The 18,861-nt window shown below is 49.6% G+C and overlaps 2 protein-coding genes across 5 annotated transcripts in view; one reads left to right on the forward strand and one right to left on the reverse strand.

The window, feature by feature from the left end:
* Nucleotides 1-18,861, reverse strand: part of LOC146203723 (protein phosphatase Mn(2+)-dependent 1K-like) — a 122,688-nt gene that overhangs the window by 45,760 nt on the left and 58,067 nt on the right. The gene's annotated exons all lie outside the window — the stretch shown is intronic.
* Nucleotides 14,637-18,861, forward strand: part of LOC146203724 (uncharacterized) — a 37,107-nt gene continuing 32,882 nt past the window's right edge. For all 3 annotated transcript variants that reach the window (XM_084588890.1, XM_084588892.1, XM_084588891.1), the window contains exons 1-2: nt 14,637-14,804; nt 14,926-15,022. In XM_084588890.1, the coding sequence (XP_084445016.1) occupies nt 14,751-14,804; nt 14,926-15,022 (151 nt within the window). In that variant the 5' untranslated portion in view covers nt 14,637-14,750. The remainder of the gene's footprint in view (nt 14,805-14,925; nt 15,023-18,861) is intronic.

Genomic DNA, 18,861 nt, shown 5'->3' on the forward strand with positions numbered 1-18,861 from the left:
TAAACCGCTCGGCTGGGAATCTAAGGGATGGCAGTGCTTGACGAGGGGGCTGCGCAGCTAGACTTGGCTGTGACATCACTCGGTCGCGGCATACGGCATACGCAAAGCTCGGCTCCGATCGTATAGTGCAACTTTTCGCTTCAAATTCGGTCCTATTGTTAAGGATCTCCCATCCTCCCATCAGTGAGGATCCGGTCCTAAATTCGGTCCTATTGTTGAGGATCTTCCATCAGTGCGGCCGCCGAGGCGATCCACCGCACGATAAACAAGGAAGTTGCAGCCCTAGGTCAGAGTAATCTGCGCCTTTCCACAAAAGAAAAACTAATTTGACTTTTTTTTTTCTTTCTTTTTTTTTTGTCCTGCCTAGTTTATGCTTCACACTTTCAATGTGCAGCTATTGCATTTTTGAGGAAAAATTAACCAGGGTTTAACTTCGCTTAACAGATAGACATGCGAAAATGCTGCTTGGCATGATTTTCGTTTCCGGTTTAGCATTGAAGGACTGGCGCAGAGTGTCAAATAGTTAAGCGTCTTTAGTTGTGAATTGTAAATTGATTTATAGAAGATGAAAGACGCAGTATATGTCACACTTCTGGAAGGACACCTGTATGCCGTGAAGGAAGGGAAGGAGGTGGGAGTGAAAGATGAGAGAGATATATATAGTTGCCGCATATGCACAGAGGCGAGAAGAAAAAATTGCTGGGACAAAAAAGCTGGGAACCTTTAACGTGCACTGACAACGCACAGCACACGGATGTATTTGAGTTTCGCTCGATCGAAACGTGGCCGACAGGGGTCGCTCGAACCAGGGATAGATTTAGGTAGGTACCTCGATACTACAGTGTTCTAGAATGTACTCGATACCAACGCCGATAGATTAGGTCATGTAGGCTCCCTAGGATGGATGGACGGATGGATGGATGGATGGATGGATGGATGGATGGATGGATGGATGGATGGATGGATGGATGGATGGATGGATGGATGGATGGATGGATGGATGGATGGATGGATGGATGGATGGATGGATGGATGGATGGATGGATGGATGGATGAATGGATGGATGGATGGATGGATGGATGGATGGATGGATGGATGGATGGATGGATGGATGGATGGATGGATGGATGGATGGATGGATGGATGGATGGATGGATGGATGGATGGATGGATGGATGGATGGATGGATGGATGAGGCTGAACCCTTTGAATCGGGCGGCGGCGCCACAGGCCGCCTAGCCGTGAGTAGTAATATAGTTTGGACCTATTCTTGCCTTGCTTTCAGCCACCAATCAGCTAACCTTCGTTTGGTTATTTCTACCCTTTTAAAGTTTATTTGTCCTCCATTATCCTTAAACCCCAATGCTTTGGCTAAATCTTACCCATTGCCTTGAAGTATAGTGCGGAGCCCTTTACAGGAAATTATTGTGTTCAGCCGTTTCCTCATCCTCCCCACACACACTACACTGCGTGTCTATCTCTTGGTACTTGACTTGGTACGTCTTAGTCCGCAAAACTCCTGTCCTAGCCTCGAACAACAATGAGCTGCCCTTAGAATTATCGTAAATGTTTTCTTTGGCTATTTCCTGCTTGAAAGTTCTGTACATTTCCAATGCTGATTTGGTCTCCATCCCTGTTTTCCACAGACCCCTCTCTGTTTCTTTAACCTTTTTCTTAATTGATAATTCCTGGCTGGTCCACCTACTGCTGTCCAAATATTTGCTTGCCAATTTTCTTGTCCGCCTTCTCTATCTTGTGTCAACATTCCTCATGTAGAGGCAGCCGAAGACTTTCCTAGCCCATCGGTTTTCTCCCATTTTTCTCAATCGTTGCTCAAACGCTATCTTGCTGCCAGCTTCCCTGCTCTCAAAAGAAGACCATCCCAGGTCACCCTGCACACCCTGGTTTGGCGTATTCCCATGAGCTCCCCAAGCAAGCCTACCCACCCCGCGCTGCTTAATTTCCAACCGCGGTCGGACCTCTGATCTCATACACAGGACTGCATTGGCAAAAGTTAGACTAGGAACCATCACCCCTTTCCATATCCCTCGCACCACTTCATACCTATTGTAATTCCACAGCGCCCTGTTTTTCATGACGGCTGCGCTTCTGCTTCCCTTAACTGCCACATATTTTTCATGCTCCGTTATAGGTATTCAGCTCCAGTATTTATCCACACCCCAAGATACTTGTATTTATCCACTACTTGCAGCATGTCCTCCTGTATCCTATGTTCGCCGGACTCATTATCATTTAAAATCATGACTGCCGATTTTTTCTTGCTAAACTGCAGACCTTACTTATCTCCCTCTGTACCGCAGATATCCATCAACTCCTGCAAATCTACCCTGTTGTCAGCCATCAGTACTATATCATCTGCATACATCAGTCCTGGTAATGACTGTTGGATAAATTATCCTTGCTTGAATGAGGAAAAGTTGAAGCCGAGTCCACTCCCCTCTAGTTTAGCCTCTAATCCTTGCAGGTACAGCATGAACAACAAAGGTGGGGACATCCTTGTCTAAGCCCCCTCTTTACATCTACAGGCTTCGACACCTTTTTTCCCATTTTATTAGCACCTGGTTATCCTTATAAATATCTTTTAAAAGGTTGCATATTCCACCTTCCACACCTAACACATCGAGAATAATCCATAATTCTTCTTGAAGCACACTGTCATAGGCTCCTTTGATATCCAGAAAAACTAGCCATAGGGGTCTGTGTTCTTTTTCTGCTACCTCAATACACTGTGCCAATGAGAACAGATTGTCCTCTAACCTCCTTTTTTTCCGGAAACCATTCTGCAGCAGCTAACCACCCTGTAGACCACTGATGTTACTGTTATGGAACGGTAGTTGCTTATGTCAGCTTTGTCCCCCTTTCCCTTATATATCATGCTCATCCTACTTAGTCTCCTTTCATCAGGAACTTTGCCATCCATTAAAATTTTGCTCACCACCTCTCTTAACGTTTCCTTAGACTTTAAGCCCAATGTTTTAATAACATAATAGGAATACCATCTGGGTCTGATGATGTGCTACTTGGTACTCTCTTCTCGGCCCTTTCCCACTCTCTTTGTCCAATTGAAACAATTGCACTAACCGGTCTATCCTCCTTACTAAGGCACCTACGCCATTTCTTTGTTCTTTAAACTTTTCTGACATCATTAGTTGTATATGTTCTATTGCCTTTTCCCCTTCTAGCCGGATACCTTGATCTGTAACAATAGGCCTCTGCTCTATAGGCTAGTCTTATTACTAAGGGAATTCAGATGTTGTCAGAACTTTATTAGCTGCATTTTTATCCCTTTTGTTTACTTCTGACAGCCACTGGGACCCCTGTCTTCTAATTTTCTCATTGATTAAGTAGGATGCCTCCCTTCTACATATTTTATGTATTTATATCCCTATTTCTCTCAACGTCTGCTTCTGGTTCTCCCCTACGCTTAGAATATCTGTGTTCCCTGGAGGCTTCCTGACGTTTCTCTACGGCCTTCTTAACCTCCCCATCCTACCAGCTCTTTGGTTTTCGTTTTGTCCTTTTTTTCCCCCTGGTGCACACCATCTATCCTCGATCAACCGCACTGGTGCGCACCCGCTGTCCTCGATCACCGGAAGCGCCCCTTGCCCCTTGCCGGGGCTAAACCGGAGCAGTTTTTCGTTGCCCCGTACGCACCCAGAAAATCGGTAGTTCGCAGGGGTGCAATCCCAGCAAGCACTGCGGAACCAGCGCTGCAGAAAAGCCGCTTTGCCCTGCTCGATGTGCTCGCGTCTGCCATGGCGTCTACACACAGACTGACGCGATGCAGAAAAATAGTACGGATAGTTGCCGCAATCGATAAACTGCTGTCAAGATCATCTGGTTACGAAGGCGGTGTGACAATCGACCTCACACAGCGTAAACACGGTGAATGCCCGAAACTTGACCAGTTTTTTCATCGGGCCGATCATCTGGCGCCTCAACGATAGCGAGCGGCTGTTTACGATTCCGTGCTTAAAGGCTGAATCACATGTACTGTACGCGAAAACTCACGCGAACGCGACGGCGGCACGCGTCGCGCGAACAGAAATACATGTGTCATCTGTCGAAATAGAAAATTTCGCTCGTTCGCCCGAAAGTTTCCTAGTTCTTTTCCTCCATTGTGAGTCAACGCTTTTTAGGTATTTAAATACTTTAGCTGCCCACCTGTTACTGTACAATCTCCTCATGCATTTCTCATATATTTTACTCTGAGCTTCCCGTACTTCGAAAGATGCCCAGCCCATATATCTACCTGTACCGCCTCATTCGTGATTTTGAAGTGGGCATGCAGTGCTAAACGTCTGACGGCTATTTGATTTATTTCTAATGTCGACTACCTTTGCTTTTAGGCACTAATAAACCGCATTTCTGAAAGCACGGACACCATAATTCCGTATACCACTCCTCGATACCTGTTGTATCCCCACAATGTCCTATGCTTCATTATCCCAACATTTACTCGCCCTTTTGCCCTAAGTGATTGCTCATGCTTTTCAATCTATGCCAATCCTTCGTTTACCCATACTCCGAGATATTCATATTCTGCCACTCTGGGTATTTCATGGCCTTGCATATGCATTTTAAAGACCCTGATCAGTGGAGCCGTTGAAAATCATCAGTGCTAAAACTGAAGCCTACAGCGTCCCCTTCATCTCCGCAATACTTAACTAGTATTTGCAAGTCTTCCTGGCTATCTGCAAACAGCAATATCGTCTGCATACATTAAGTCCCCAATATATAATCCGCACGCGCGCGCACACGTCGGCCTCCACGACGGTACGTCGGCGAAACATGGACGTAGCGAACGCCAACGTCGCCGGCGCGCAAATAGAATCTCGCCTAGGAGACGTGCAGATCCGAGAAATAGTGTGAAGTCAGGTGAGGCAGATAGCTGACGACCTACACCTTCCCTGGCCTATTTCTCGCCGACCGCGTCGGCCACGCATCCCAGCATTCCTCAGGCGCAGTGAAGATAGCGGCTTGCTGTGTAGACAGTGACAGCGCGCGTTTCAGACACTGTTATGGAAAAGCTGCTAGAAGGCATTCGAGGGCAGCCCTGCGTCTATGATACCAAGCGAATTGACTACAGAAACGTTCAAAGGAAAAAAAAAATGCCTGGGATGCAACCTGTCAGCATGCAGTGCGGCCGGGCACAGCTGCAAGTTTTTCACTGCAGTGCGTGTGCCATACCCGTTTTAATGCAGTGCTCTAGGAGGTGTAACGATGGTGTTGTTTCACTTATCTGCAGTACATTAAGTGGAAGAATACCACGAACTGCGAAAGCGGCTTCGCATAACCAGTACACGCCGGAATGGGAGCCCGTACTCGATTTGGCCATACGGAACATCAGCGGCTCAACAACCAGGGAATTCGCGAAATTGATGGAATTCTACAGTAACTGCGGCCGACCGAGAAAGTGATCCTCATTACTGTGTAATCTCTAACTCTTCTGTAATCGTACAGATACTTAAATTATTATTACTTTTCAGTAAAACACGCACGTACACAAACATCGTTCCGTCCGTAGCCGTCGTAGACGCGGGCTCAGGCCGTTGCTGGGCTGGACGTCTCCGCGGCTGGCTGTAAATGCTTCGTGCCATTTGAACATTCGCAGTAAACACATCGCATCACTGCTTTGATCACAACAGTAATTAGTGTCTCGACAGGCAGCATCCCTGCAGGTGCCCCTGTCGTCTGCTCGAAAATGCACATCGAAAACATACCAGCCCTCGAGGGCACTATATCGAGGGCGTCTTGTGCGCATGCGCGCCGCGGCACCGTGCATTGGCTAGTGTGCCGACCGAGGCCTCCCGGGTGGTACCGCGAGTTGTGAACACTGTCGGCCGCCGCCAGGAGCGCTGCAAACTGGGTGGGTATAAAGCCCCAGAAGGACTTTCAGTTCAGTTCAGGCGTTCAGTCGTGTCCGACTCTTCGTGACCCTATGGACCATGTCACGCCACGCTTTCCGGTCTCTCACTATCTTCTTAACATCACATAGCTTCATCTGCAATGCCTCGAGAATGCCATCCAACCATCGCGTTCGCTGCCTACCCCTTCTCCGGCGACCCTCAACCTTTCCCAACATCAAATCTTTCTCCAGCGACTCCTCTCTTCTCATCAGATGACAAAAGTAGCTGAGCTTTAACTTTAGAATTTGACCCTCCAATGAGCAGTCAGGGTTTATGGTCGACAATATCGACTGATTTGATCTTCTGGCAGTCCAAGGAACTCTTAAGAGTCTTCGCCAGCACCACAATTCAAACGCGTCAATTCTCCGGCGCTCAGCCTTTTTCACAGTCCAACTCTCGCATCCATACATCACAACTGGAAAGACCATAGCACGGGTTATACGGATCTTGGTTGGCAGACCAATGTCTCTGCTCTTTACTAGGCGGTCAAGGCTAACCATTGCTCTCTTTCCCAGAAGCAGGCGTCTCCTAATTTCATGGCTGCAGTCTCCTTCCGAGGTATTCTTGGAGCCCAAGAACAGAAAATCTGTCACAGCTTCCACTAGGTGGGTATAAAGCCTAAGGGACTTTAGGTGGGTACCAGCCGCGCTGCCTGCAGCCTACCGCGCTCTCACATCTTCGGCAAGAGGGCTGCTCGCGCTGCATTTTAGCTCTCATTACGTCGCAGCAGACCCCTCCTATAACTGAAGCCGCTGACTACCAGTTTCAGGGTGTGTTTTGAGTCTTGGACAGGATGCGGCGCACTTATTTTAACGTTTCTTGCTTGCGAAGTTAACTTTAAGGCCCCAATATAGTCCGACGTAACGCACGCGCGCGCGCACGTCGGCCTCCGCGACGTTACGTCGGCGAAAAACCGAGGTCTATAGTCCAACGTCACGGCGTGATGGACGTAGCGAGCGCGAGCCGACGCGGCCCAACGTCGCCGACGCGCAAATAGAATATCGCCTATTTCTCGCCGACCGCGTCAGCCGCGTCTGGCCGCGTCGGCCACGCATCCCAGCATTCCTCACGCGCAGTGAAGATGGCGGCTTGCATGTAGACAGCGACCGCGCGCGCATTTCAGACACTGTTGCGGAAAAGCTGCTAGAAGGCATTCGAGGGCAGCCCTGCGTCTATGATACCAAGCGGATTGACTACAGAGACGTTCAGAGGAAAGAAAAATGCCTGGGATGCAAACTGTCAGTAGAGCGGCCGGGCACAGCTGTGAGTTATTCGCTGCGATGCGTGCCATACACGTTTTAATGCATTGCTCTAGGAGGTGTAACGATGGTGTTGTTTCACTTATCTGCAGTACATTCAGTGGAAGAATACTAAAATCTGCAGAAGCGGCTTCGCATAGAGTTGTGACATGTACACACCGGAATCGAAGGCCGTACTCGATTTGGCCACACGGAACGTCAGCGGCTCAACAACCAGGGAATTCGCGAAATTTATGGAATTCTACAGAAACTGCGGCCGGCCGAAAAAGTGATCCTCATTACTGTGTAATCTATAACTCTTCTGTATTCGTACAGATACTTAAATTATGATTAGTTTTCAGTAAAACACGCACGTACACAATCATCGTTCCGTCTGTAGCCGTCGTCGACGCGGGCTCAGACCGTTGCTGGGCTGGACGTCTCCACGGCTGGCTGTACATGCTTTGTGCCATTTGAACATTCGCAGTAAACACACCGCATCATTGCCTTGATCACAACAATAATTAGTGCTTCGATAGGCAGCCAGTTCGTCCCTGTAGGTGACCTGTCGTCTGCTCGAAAATGCACACCGAAAACGTACCAGCCCTGGAGGGCGTCTTGTGCGCATGCGCAACGCGGCACCGGGCACGCCAGCCGCGCCAGACTGTAGAAGCGGCAGTTTTTTGACGCACCCGTCGTAGCCGACGTGCCGTGGCCGACGTCGCCGACTCAGCGAGTCGCGTCGAAAACGTCGGACTATATTGGGGCCTTAGTCTCGGACATCCCGTGCTCACAAAGGGAAACACAGAATTTCTGTTCTAACAAAACTAAAGCATAGGAATTTATTGATATAAAATATATTTGTAATTTTTGGAACAAAGTGAAATGCTTCAGTTGTATTGACATGCATATGGTTCTTTCTGCGCACTGTACACTTGCTGACAAGTAAGCACGTACGCGCAGTTTTATTTATATATTGTGTATATGTGAACAATACAGGAAACACAATTGCACAACTCTCATTTTATGTATCTGTAATAACAAACGCGGGCATATGTGGCAGAATTGCATAAACAGCAGAGCACAAACGAGGAACCTTTACTTACAGCTGCTAAGAGGTCCCCCGGACAGTTTATACTTCGGGACCTCCTTCTGTAATACTGATAATCATGTATCTAACAATGAAAATAAAGGTGATGATGAAGTAAAAAAAAATACATCGCGGCCTGGGATTGCACACCAGGTTTCTTCCCCGGTCACTGTGAGACTTCGCCCCTAGAACGCAAGGCCGCAAAATGTTTTTGAAAAGAGTAACTAATAACGCAGTTACAGCCACCGCAATCACCCGATTCTATCATGCCTCTCTCCTTCCGTTCCCTCGCAAAGGCTTTTCACTCTCCTGCCCGAGGTCGTCTATCCTCCGCAAGACAAATTCCCCTTCCTCCTCTGGGTTTGGCGGGAGGTGGGGCGTGGCACTCCACGAGCGAAAAAAAAAAAAAAAAAAGAAAAGAAAACGGCCGAGGGAGCGCGCGCCGCTGGATTCAGTCTGGCTGTGGCGAGAGAAAAGCGCGCAGTGAGCGCTAGACACCCATCCTTCTCCCGTCAGTCAGCGAGACGGACCAATGGACGTCGTTCGCGGTACGTACGTCATTACTGTGGCCCGTCGGGCCAGCGCAGGAAACGGGGAAGCTGGCTTCCCAAAGGAGAGCATGAGAGAGCTTTGAATTGTATTTTCGATTCTTTGCGGCGCGCGTGTCACTGTAGCATTTTGCACAGACTATCTCCGGTACCTGATTGAAACACTGGGCTCCTTTGCTTAAACGGGCCTTCCCTGGACAGTGGCCCTTTAAGGCGATAGCCTTTAATGGCTCATGCTGTCGTGGACAAAGTGCATGTGTCCCGCTTTTGAGGCGTTCTGATTGGCCGAGGCGGGATGCGTCCCTGCCATCTAAAATGCCACACTTGAACGCGCGCTCTGTGAAAGGTGGCTGTTCCTGATCCTACGGGACTGGGACTGGTAGGTCAACGCCGCTTGCGGCGAGGGCCAGTCTGCCGTCGAATTTCGCGGAAGCGTCGCGTGGCGTTCCTTTGCGCGCGTTGAAATGTGGGATTGCGGATAGCAGGAACGCTAGAGAAGATGAGATTTTTGAAGGAAAGGCGTAGTATCTGTCGCACTTTCTCCGACAAGTGTGCGTTTGGATGGTACGCCAGCGCTCCTGTCGCTTGACGCGCGTTCAAGTGTGGGATTGCAGATGGCAGGAACGCTAGACAAGAGACTTCTGGGGGAAAGGCACAGTATCTGTCACACTCCGAAAAGTGTGCGTTTGGATGGTACGCCATAGCTCATGTCGCGTATAGCATTCCTTGGCGCGCGTTCATTGCAGTATGCGTTTGGACGGTAAGCCATCGCTCCCAGCTGTCGCGTGGCGTCCCTTGGCGCGCGTTCAAGTGAAGGATTGCAGATGGCACGAACGCTAGACAAGAAGAGACCTCAGGCTTTCGCCTTTCACTACCTTAGTCGCTAAAGCACCTCGTAAATTTTTTTTCCTCAGATACATAATAGGCACGTGCGAGACGCGGCCGGTTTATCGCGGCCAGGGAATTCCGCTAGTTGGTAATGCCGCTTACGGTGAAACATGCGCCCAATATATAACTGCATCCATATATGACATACGTGTAGCGCAAGAGGACAAAGGTACCCAAAACAGGTGCTGTGTGTCTGATTGTGTACATTTTCTTACCCTTCCTCCTTTTGTGCTACACACTGTCATGCAGCACCGTTACCGACTCGCCCAAGCAAACAAAAGCAGTTGCCGTTTACCTTCCGTGATTTTTATCGATGTTTCGTTCCCATTCTGCAGAATGCGGACGCAGTATCAGAGAACGCGGTAAGCATGAAAATATACGTACGCTCCTTGTTCTAGCGGTGGCTCCGTTTGCAAACAAAGCAAGTCTTCTCTGTGCACCGCCGCTTTCTCTTTGGCATTTTTCTGTGCAGTTTAGCGAGAGGCACTAAGGAAACAACAATCAGAAACTCGCTTCACAATTGCCGACACAGCGAAAAAAGAAAGGAGACAGGCGGGCACGGAACGCGCGCATAAAACGCGAAAAAGAACCGATGTAATCGTTACCGACCAGGTAGAAGTGCGGAACGACTTGCATGAGCAAACACCTACACCTTAAATAAACCGGTGCACCTACGTGAAAGCAAAAGACGCGCAGAAGCAGGTTTAACACGCGCGCGCACAACACCAACAGATTGCCGTATTATGAAGAGAGAAAACCATGTCGGGGGTCTGCTCAGGTGGTACCCTCCCGACATGCATCGCCCTCTGCAGCTAACAATTGGCTTTCCTTGAAAATGGCGCCATCCTCGCCCATAGTACCCATGGGTAGAGCGCTATACCATAGGGAAGCGCGGGCGTTCGTCACATTAGCCAGTGTATTCTAGGCACTGTAGCCATACCATATACCTTGGCCAGACTGTAGAGGCTGCAGTTGTTTTGACGCGCCCGTCGTAGCCGACGTACCGTGGCCGACGCCGCCGGCTCTGCCAGTCGCGTTGAAAACGTCGGACTATAGATTGGGGCCTTAAACCGAGGAGACGCTGCTCTACCACTTTTCCGCTTAATCTGTATGACAGGTTAAAACCTAGGTTACTTTCTTGTATCCTCCGTTCCATATTTATTATACAAAGCATGAAGCGATGATAGAGGACACCTTTTCTTAACCCCTTCCGTACTTATCCCTTTCCATGTAGTTTCTACTTTATTATCCCGGTATATTTCCTGTAGGAACTGTGTTATCTAATGACCGATACTTTCTTCTTTTAATATGTTCCACAGGAGTTCCCTGTTTACTTTGTCGTACGCCGCGTTTATGCCCAGGAAGGCCAAATACAAAGGTTTATTTTCCACTCTAAATATCTCGATGCATTGGGTAAACACGAACAGGGTGTCATATCTAAGCGTCTACCATTTCTAAAGCCGTTCTGAAGTTCTCCGAGTATCTTCTTACTTTATACTTATGATTGCATCTTTAATTTCACCGCCTGCATTGCCAACCTGTATATAACAGATGTTATGGTAATCGGCCTGTACGATTTTATGTGCATCCTATTTCCTTTCCCTTTATGAATCAAATTCAGTTTACTCTGCCGCCAGCTGTCCGGAATTTGCTTATTCGTTATGACTGGTTCCAAACATTTTAACAACGTTTCCTTACTTAATTCTTGGACCAAGTTCATTAATGGGCTTGATCTCTATTTGATGATGATTTGAGGCTGCACACTTTGTAACGGGTGGACACTAAACTGCGTCCGAGACACACAAAAAAAAAGGAAGAGTTAACGGTTGACGAGTGTCCACCACATGCGGAGACGGGATTCTGTGACTGACGTAGCACTGCCACTGTTGTCGCCGCGTTCACCGCACTCCATGTCGCACTCCGCTGCTGTAAATCCAAGTGCTAGGGGTAGCGTGGTGCCCTCTCTCGGCTGGGGAGACAACTTTGTGCATTTGAGGACTACGTGCTCCGTCGATTCTTCTTTGATCCCGCAGGCTCTGCACAGCGCCGCTTGAGTTTCCGGGGCGGTGCCGAAGTGGCGGCGGCGGCGGTACACCCGTGTGCGAAGCGGTCCCGCTCGTGCTTCAAACAGGAGCGCGCTACTGATGCTGTTGTCGTACAGCGTTTCAGCGGAGATCGCTCTTTTGTGTGAGCTGTATAGCGCCAGAGTCGTCTTTTTTTGGGCAGCAGCACTCCACTGCGCGTTCTTCGCCTGCTGTATAAGGTTGCGTATGGTGATCTTGGGTAGGGTCCCTGGAAATATTGCTAGTCTGTCGTCCGTCGGCCGCGGCGGGGGCTGCCGCTGAATGATCGCCGCGGTGGCGCTGCGGTGAACCGGAGTGCGCCACTGCTGACGGAGCAGACGACGCGCGCACCCGTGCGCTTCGAAATGCATTCGCCGCATGCTCATTGTCAGGTGACTTGTACATGCGATGCCGCTCTTTAGTCTTTGATTTCAGTTTAGTCGTAATATTGAATTCGCAGCCGAGTTGTTCGCATAACCACGGATGCGACTTTTTTTTTTTTTCGTGAGCGAAGTTTTGCGCGCATGCCCCTGAGCCGATGTAGAAACGAAGCTGCTTTTTATACCCTATTATCCTGCTGAAGCTACCGCCGTGCCGTATTGTAATGCAGACTTCTGAGGATTTTGTGCAAACAATTGCGCTTGCACGGAGAACTATACTAGACGCACATTCTAGGCTCCAAGGACCATGTGTGCGAGCAACAGAGCGCTGTCGCCGGCGTTTTCATTCACGCTATAGTTTCATCTTAACTTCTTAGTTTAGCTAAGTTATAACACGTATGTAGAACTAGAAACTTTCGGATGCATGCACAATTAAAGCACGCAAGATGGGAACCCGAGCCCTTCAAATCGCACCGCGCTTCAGGCAAACTGCTGATAGGTATTCTTTGGTACTTAGGAAGCCTAGTAGCCACTCATCAGAAAATGCCATCACTTTTGTTGACTTCCGTTTTGCAACCTCTAAAACATATTTTAACAGCCAGCTGTTAGTTGAGAGGAAGGACACTAACACTTCTTTCAAACTCTGTCCTTGAAGGTGTTCATTTTCATTTTTCATTTCACCGAGAGCTTTTACCAGCTTTGCCACCTTGTCCTTCGTACGACAAACTGCTCGAGACATAGAAGTCTGTTTCTTAATTTTTTCTTCTTCTTGACAGGGTGTTCTGAGTTAACTTTCGCAAGTATTTGCAGGCTATATGCATGTTGCATCAGAAATAATGGTGCAGTTCGTCGCAAATTAAGCAACGCCCATTGTAGGTGGGAAAGGTCTTGGTGATAGGCTTCAATCCGCTGCCAGGACACAAGCTGAGTTTCGCAATGTCCTGAATAAGATTAATTACCTTTTCTATGTCGACTTTACAGCTATCTCCTTGACTTTGTTTCCTCGAATGCACACAGCAGCATTCATGGCAGCTTCACCACTGCGATGGAACAGAACTCGCCGATGGCAATTGCCTCCGGAGATTCGTCCTCGCTTGAGTGGCACTATGCGAATTTTCATTGTTCAACATCAGAAAGATCGACATTTGTCCCCAGTGGCGGTGGCATGCAGCTTTCTGCATTCCTGGAGCAGGCTCACGTCACACGATCCACCATCGCTGTATTCTTCAACTGGCTCCAGATGCTTCAGGATCAGTGCACTTTTTTTCTTTCTCCACAGGTCTCCCTGCTGACTGTTTTTGCTCGTACAAGTTGCGCTCCTTTCTCTTGAGAGGCAGGGGTTTCAACAAGTATTTTGGAGTATCAGGAAACAGCGTTGAGATGGCATCCTTCGTGAGTTGCGTAACATCCCGGGGAATCGCAATTACCTTTAGGTATTAAAACTTCGCTCAATAAAGCAGGGTTTGAAGTGTCGCTCACAAACGTCGACACTAGCTTATTCGTGTTACAGTAATGTGAGGGCAACCCCGATCCGGATCATCCGATATTTATATATACCGATATCTATATCAACGTCCAGGATTTCCTGTCTGCAACTCACAAAATAATGAGGAAGATATTCACCACTTGTGGGTTTGCCCGCCACTGAAGCCGACAATATCGGCACCTGACGGCAGTGGGCCTTTCACCGAGCAACCCATCTTCGTACATTGCTTGCACGCAAGGGCCTTATCATCGTTCTCTCTTCAATTTTATTAGAACACAGCCAACCTATTTTCTTTCATTTATTACGCCTTTTAATTTTCGTTTTGCATATTCCTTTATGCCCTAGCTGAGACAATAAACAATGTTTTTGCCTTTGCCGCCGCGCTTGATGTTGCGCTCCCACTCTTGCCTCTTCCCTGCGTCTTTCGGCGTCCTGAAGAGAGAACATTTCACCTTGCACGAGCGCTACCCGGTCTTGCACCCGGGCAAGAAACACGTATAAGTGCTATCACGCTTACCCGGTTTTCTGGACATGACGCGATCACATATCCATAAAAAAGGCACACTTGCACACATGCTAGCTAATTTGCGCGCATTCCGGCTCGCGAGCGAAAAAAAGTGCAAGTGGTGCACGAGCCTTGTCACGGCACCAACGGATCAGCGCGGCGCAGATTTGCAGTACGGTACAACCGCCACAGCATCACGTACACAACGCGACCACGCTCCGAATGCGTACAGCGCCCCCTGCGCTTTCATTCGGGAAGCGGCCAACCGGTTCCATAGGGAACCCCGCTCGGACGGCAGACTAGCAAATACTTCTAGGGGCTCTATCTTGGAAAGGCGGCGCCGTATTTCCGTATTTTTTTCGCCACTCGCGCGCCACCTATTGTCATTTTGAAACCTCCTCAATTGGCGGGTGGCGAGTGCCCCTGCCGGCGACGTTTGAGCAACTATGTGCCTGGCCACGTGACGCACTATGCTCGATGCGCGTGACTGCGCTTCTCGCCCTCTCGCGCCCACGAACATAAGTTCTTTTTGTCCCCACGTGCTGATCGCGTCGGTGGCATTCCTTGACGTCCGCGAATTCTGTTCTTTCCTGGACGGTTTTTTTTTTTCGGGTGTACACCATGCCTCCGAAGAAGACGGCGGCTAAGGCGCAGCCAGCACCTGCAAAGGCCAGTGTAAGTTAGCGTTTTCTGCGTATTGGTATTTGTTCCTCAAGCTGCACGGCGCCGGTACACGTGTATCGAGCCCTCCACCGCCGGCCCCTGCCTTACTCATCCATCGGCTTTTTTCGCGCAGGCCAAGAAACCCGTCAAAAAAGTTGTTCCCGTCGAGGAGGATGAAGAGGAAGACGATAAAATGGAAGATGACGAGGATGGAGAGGACGCAGATGCCGGTTAGTGCGATATAACGTGGCGATTCATTGAGCGATCGCGCCTGCTGCCGTCGCGGCGGGCGCCGTCGCGGGCACAACGCTCCTGTTGGCGTGGCTTCTAGGACTACTTTTGTTGCGGTTGCGCGTGCCTGTTCTCCTCCGATCTTGCTCTCCTGTCGCGTTCGATGTGAGATCGGCAAAGAACTCAGGCCGCAGAATAGTTTTTCTATCCTATATCTGCTTATTTTTCGGTGATTTTAGCAGGGGAGTGTTATCCAATGTGTATCTGGCGCGAAATGGCGCCCATAGACGAACGACGAGGGGGGGGGGGGGGGGGGGGGGCTCTGTTTGCTCTTTCGTCTTTTTTTCCCCATTTGCAGAGCGTTCTTTGTTTATAGTGCTCCGCTTACGTTGTGGGCGTCGTAATTTCTCGCAGATTGGGGAACATTTTTTAAGACTCATCTCAAAGTCTTCTGCACTTGGTATTTTTTTCGTGGCGCAATTCGGTGCAAGCGGCGCGCGCCCGAGGTGTACACTACTGGCGTGCTGCACGCGCATATCTCAGCTCGCGCCCACAATGGACGTGGCTACCGGGAATCTTACAAGGATATGTTTTTCTTTGCTAAATGGAGTGAAGAGTGTGATCATAGTGCATCGGGCCGTGCACGTTATGCTGGGAACCTCTTGGTAGTGTTATCGATTTCTGGGTCTGGGCCGCGGTTTGGATTGCCGGTCCGATGTTGATGGCGACTGTCGGCAGACCTTTTCGCAAGTTGTAGCTGCTTTCTTGTGCAGATCGTTGCATTTGAATGTCTAGAACAAGAATCCTTTGTTCGGGAAACTAGCCAGTCACGTGGCGGTCAAAACTTGGGCCTCGCTAGTGGTGTGCCGATTTTCCCGCCGGATGCCAGCCCTGCGCTTGGCATATTCCAAATATTGCTTACTCAGAAAAGAAAAAAAAAAAAAACTTTTGGGCGGTGTGGTTTTAGTTTGCGAAACTTATGCCAATTTCCTCCCGCGTTTTTTTTTTTTTTGCTTAGATTGAGTTTGTCTGTTAGCAATTGGAACGTGGTCTCAGATTGCGGCAGTCATGTCGTCTGCTGCGCTATTTGTCTGACTAGGCTGCAGTTCGCCGCATTTACTTTTTCTGATCGCAGTCTGAGACCAGCGCTTCATGCAGTACTGCCAGACCGTCGTGTCTCGTGAGGAGTTCAAGAGGACTTTGTCGGGCTGGTTGGTTCATGTTGAACGGAAGGAAGAAACAGGTCAAACGGACAGGACGTGTAGAAAGGCGAGACAGACACATGAGCTGTGTTCAGGAGGTTGATACAACAGATGATTGGAGGCATAAAGCGGAAAGGAAAGTGCCTGATGTACGAGAAATGAATTCAAGAAGAGGCCTTTGTCGGGCTGGTTGGTTCATGTTGAACGGAAGGACGAAACAGCTCAAACGGACGGGACGTGTATCTCGCTGTTCTATCTCAGCTTTCTACATGTCCCGACCGTTCGAGCTGTTTCTTCCTTCCGTTCAGCGTGAGGAGTGCATTTTTAGTAACACGGCCCTGAAAATGTTCTCACTGCGGCATGCAAATTTCCCAGCGCGTTATGTATACTCAGTCGTGAGCTATAGCTTATGGCGTGGCATTTTGAGGCAAACTTTTTTTTTGTGCTGTCTAGGTCGGTGAAAAGCATTCTAAAGGTCTATTCACACTTAAGACTCGCGAAGGACGTGCGACCGGCAGTCGCATGCGACCAGAGAGCAACCGATGTTCACACTTGCGAATGCGACTTGCGGTTTGCTTTCCACATCGTGTCTACATTGACTGTTCACCACAGAGTAATTGGAAATCGAGCAGTGCCCGAACGGCCCGCGGCAGTCGCTTTTCGACCAAAACGCGGCCGTTTCGGGCCCTGCTAGATTTGCGCGACTGCTGGTCGCAAACCGTTAAACCAATCAGCGGCTCAGCTGACGGGAAAGTAAGTTAGCTTTACTTTGCGGTGAACAGTCAAGGCAGGCGCGATGTGGAAAGCAAGTCGCATTCTCAAGTGTGAACATCGGTTGCTCTCTGGTCGCATGCGACTGCTGGACGCATCGGAGACGTTTTCTCCTCTCCAAACAGCACGCCGCAAACTTGTCGGTGATTGTGCATATAGGATATTCAGTTGAAAAAGTTGGTAAATCAGCCTTGCCTGAACGCTTTTCAAATGTGACTCGTAAAAGTGTCAGTTGATAACAGTGGAAATTTCACGAGCTAGCTTTATCGAGGCCCTGCTGCGTTGTTGATGGGTGTCTGGATAAAAGATATGTGCGTGCAGGGAAGCGAGTAGCGGTGGCATCATCCTATTCGTCGCACTAGCGCAGGGCTTTCGCGCTGAGATATCAAAAGAGCTTGCTTTGCTACATTTTCGGCCCGGTGTTTGACTCGTTCCGTAGCGTTTCGCGATGGCTGGATAAGGCTGCACCCTTGAATCGGGCGGCGGCGCACGCGACCTAACCGCGACTGCGGCTTGTAGAGTTCTCGTTTCGAATTTGCAATATTTCCAGATTTCGTAATAAAAAGCTGAGGACGAGCTAAAGGCACACAGATTTTCGCCCTACTAGTGCGAGATCGCGCTTCCTAGCACGTGTGCGATCTTGTCTGCCTTCAGAGTTGCGGAGCTGCCGGTCCGCCGACGCGGGTGCTGCGTGAAGCGATCACATGGCCAGCGCTTTTGCGCACGGCCACGAGCGGACGGGCCAGAGAAAGGGAGGGGCGCGTCTCTCTCCTGCTTCAGTCGACTCGCTCGGCGCTCTTCGCGCTAGGGACTGTTTGCGGGCAGATTTGAAGTGGTTCGCCAGGGGTGTGCTGGCTGCTGGAGGTTTGCCCTCGCTTATGTGAAAGGGAGGACAGGCAAGCCAACAAAAATCACCGGGCAAAGCAACTACGCTATCGACAGTCGCAGGACGTCCCATGGAGTCATATTTAAGGGTGTTACGTCATTTTTTTGTACATCCTCGAGCATTCTTATTCATTACACTTGCCCTAGAGGACGGACCCTTTGGCCTGCTTTCAGGTAATAAGATTACGATTTGTGGCAGGGAGTGTGAATTATTTGCAGCGTTAAAAAAAATTCTATGTGTTGGATTCCACCAAAACATTTTGCAAGTTTAGCCACGCTTGCTAAGCTGGGTTTACATGACAAACGGCTCCAAGGCGCCCGTTCCTGCGGTTCGCGTCGGCGTTGCCCCTCGTAACCAGCTCCGCAGCCGGGGCAGCGCGCGTTCCTGCCGACACCATTAGTCGCTGCGTGTACCCCCCCCCCCCCCCCTTCCCCTTTTTTTTTCCTTGTCGGGCAGCGACAGTAGGCGTCCGTGTGCTGTGCGATGTCAGCGCACGTTAAAGATCTCCAGGTGGTCGAAATTAATCCGTAGCCTTCCACTACGGCTCCTCTTTCTCTCTTTCCACTTTAACTCTTGCCTTCCTCCCTTCCCTTACGGCGCGGTTCAAGTGTCCACAGAAACAAGTGTGACAGATGATACTGCGCCTTTCCTATGAACCAATTCTCCGGTTGCTGAAGCGCCATCAGCGGGTCACGGTGCGTGCATCTCAAGCCGAAACGCAGAGCCACGTTGACTCGCTGGCGGCATCAGTCAGTCTGCATCTCTTCGCCGCGTAACGTTCCAATGTGCCCACGCGCAGCCTCCCATTCATCATCATCAGCCTGATTATACCCACTGCAGGGCGAAGGCCTCTCCCATATTTCTCCACTTAACCCGGTTCTGTGCTAGCTGCATCCACTTGACCCCATTACTCCCATTACTTCCCGATAGATTAATTGCTCTTCCTTCAATGCCCCTATGCGGCGGCAGCGGGTCTTGA

This window comes from Amblyomma maculatum, chromosome 1 (assembly GCF_055883805.1).
Source record: "Amblyomma maculatum isolate TAMU_Amacu chromosome 1, ASM5588380v1, whole genome shotgun sequence".
Taxonomy (NCBI): Eukaryota; Metazoa; Arthropoda; class Arachnida; order Ixodida; family Ixodidae; genus Amblyomma; species Amblyomma maculatum.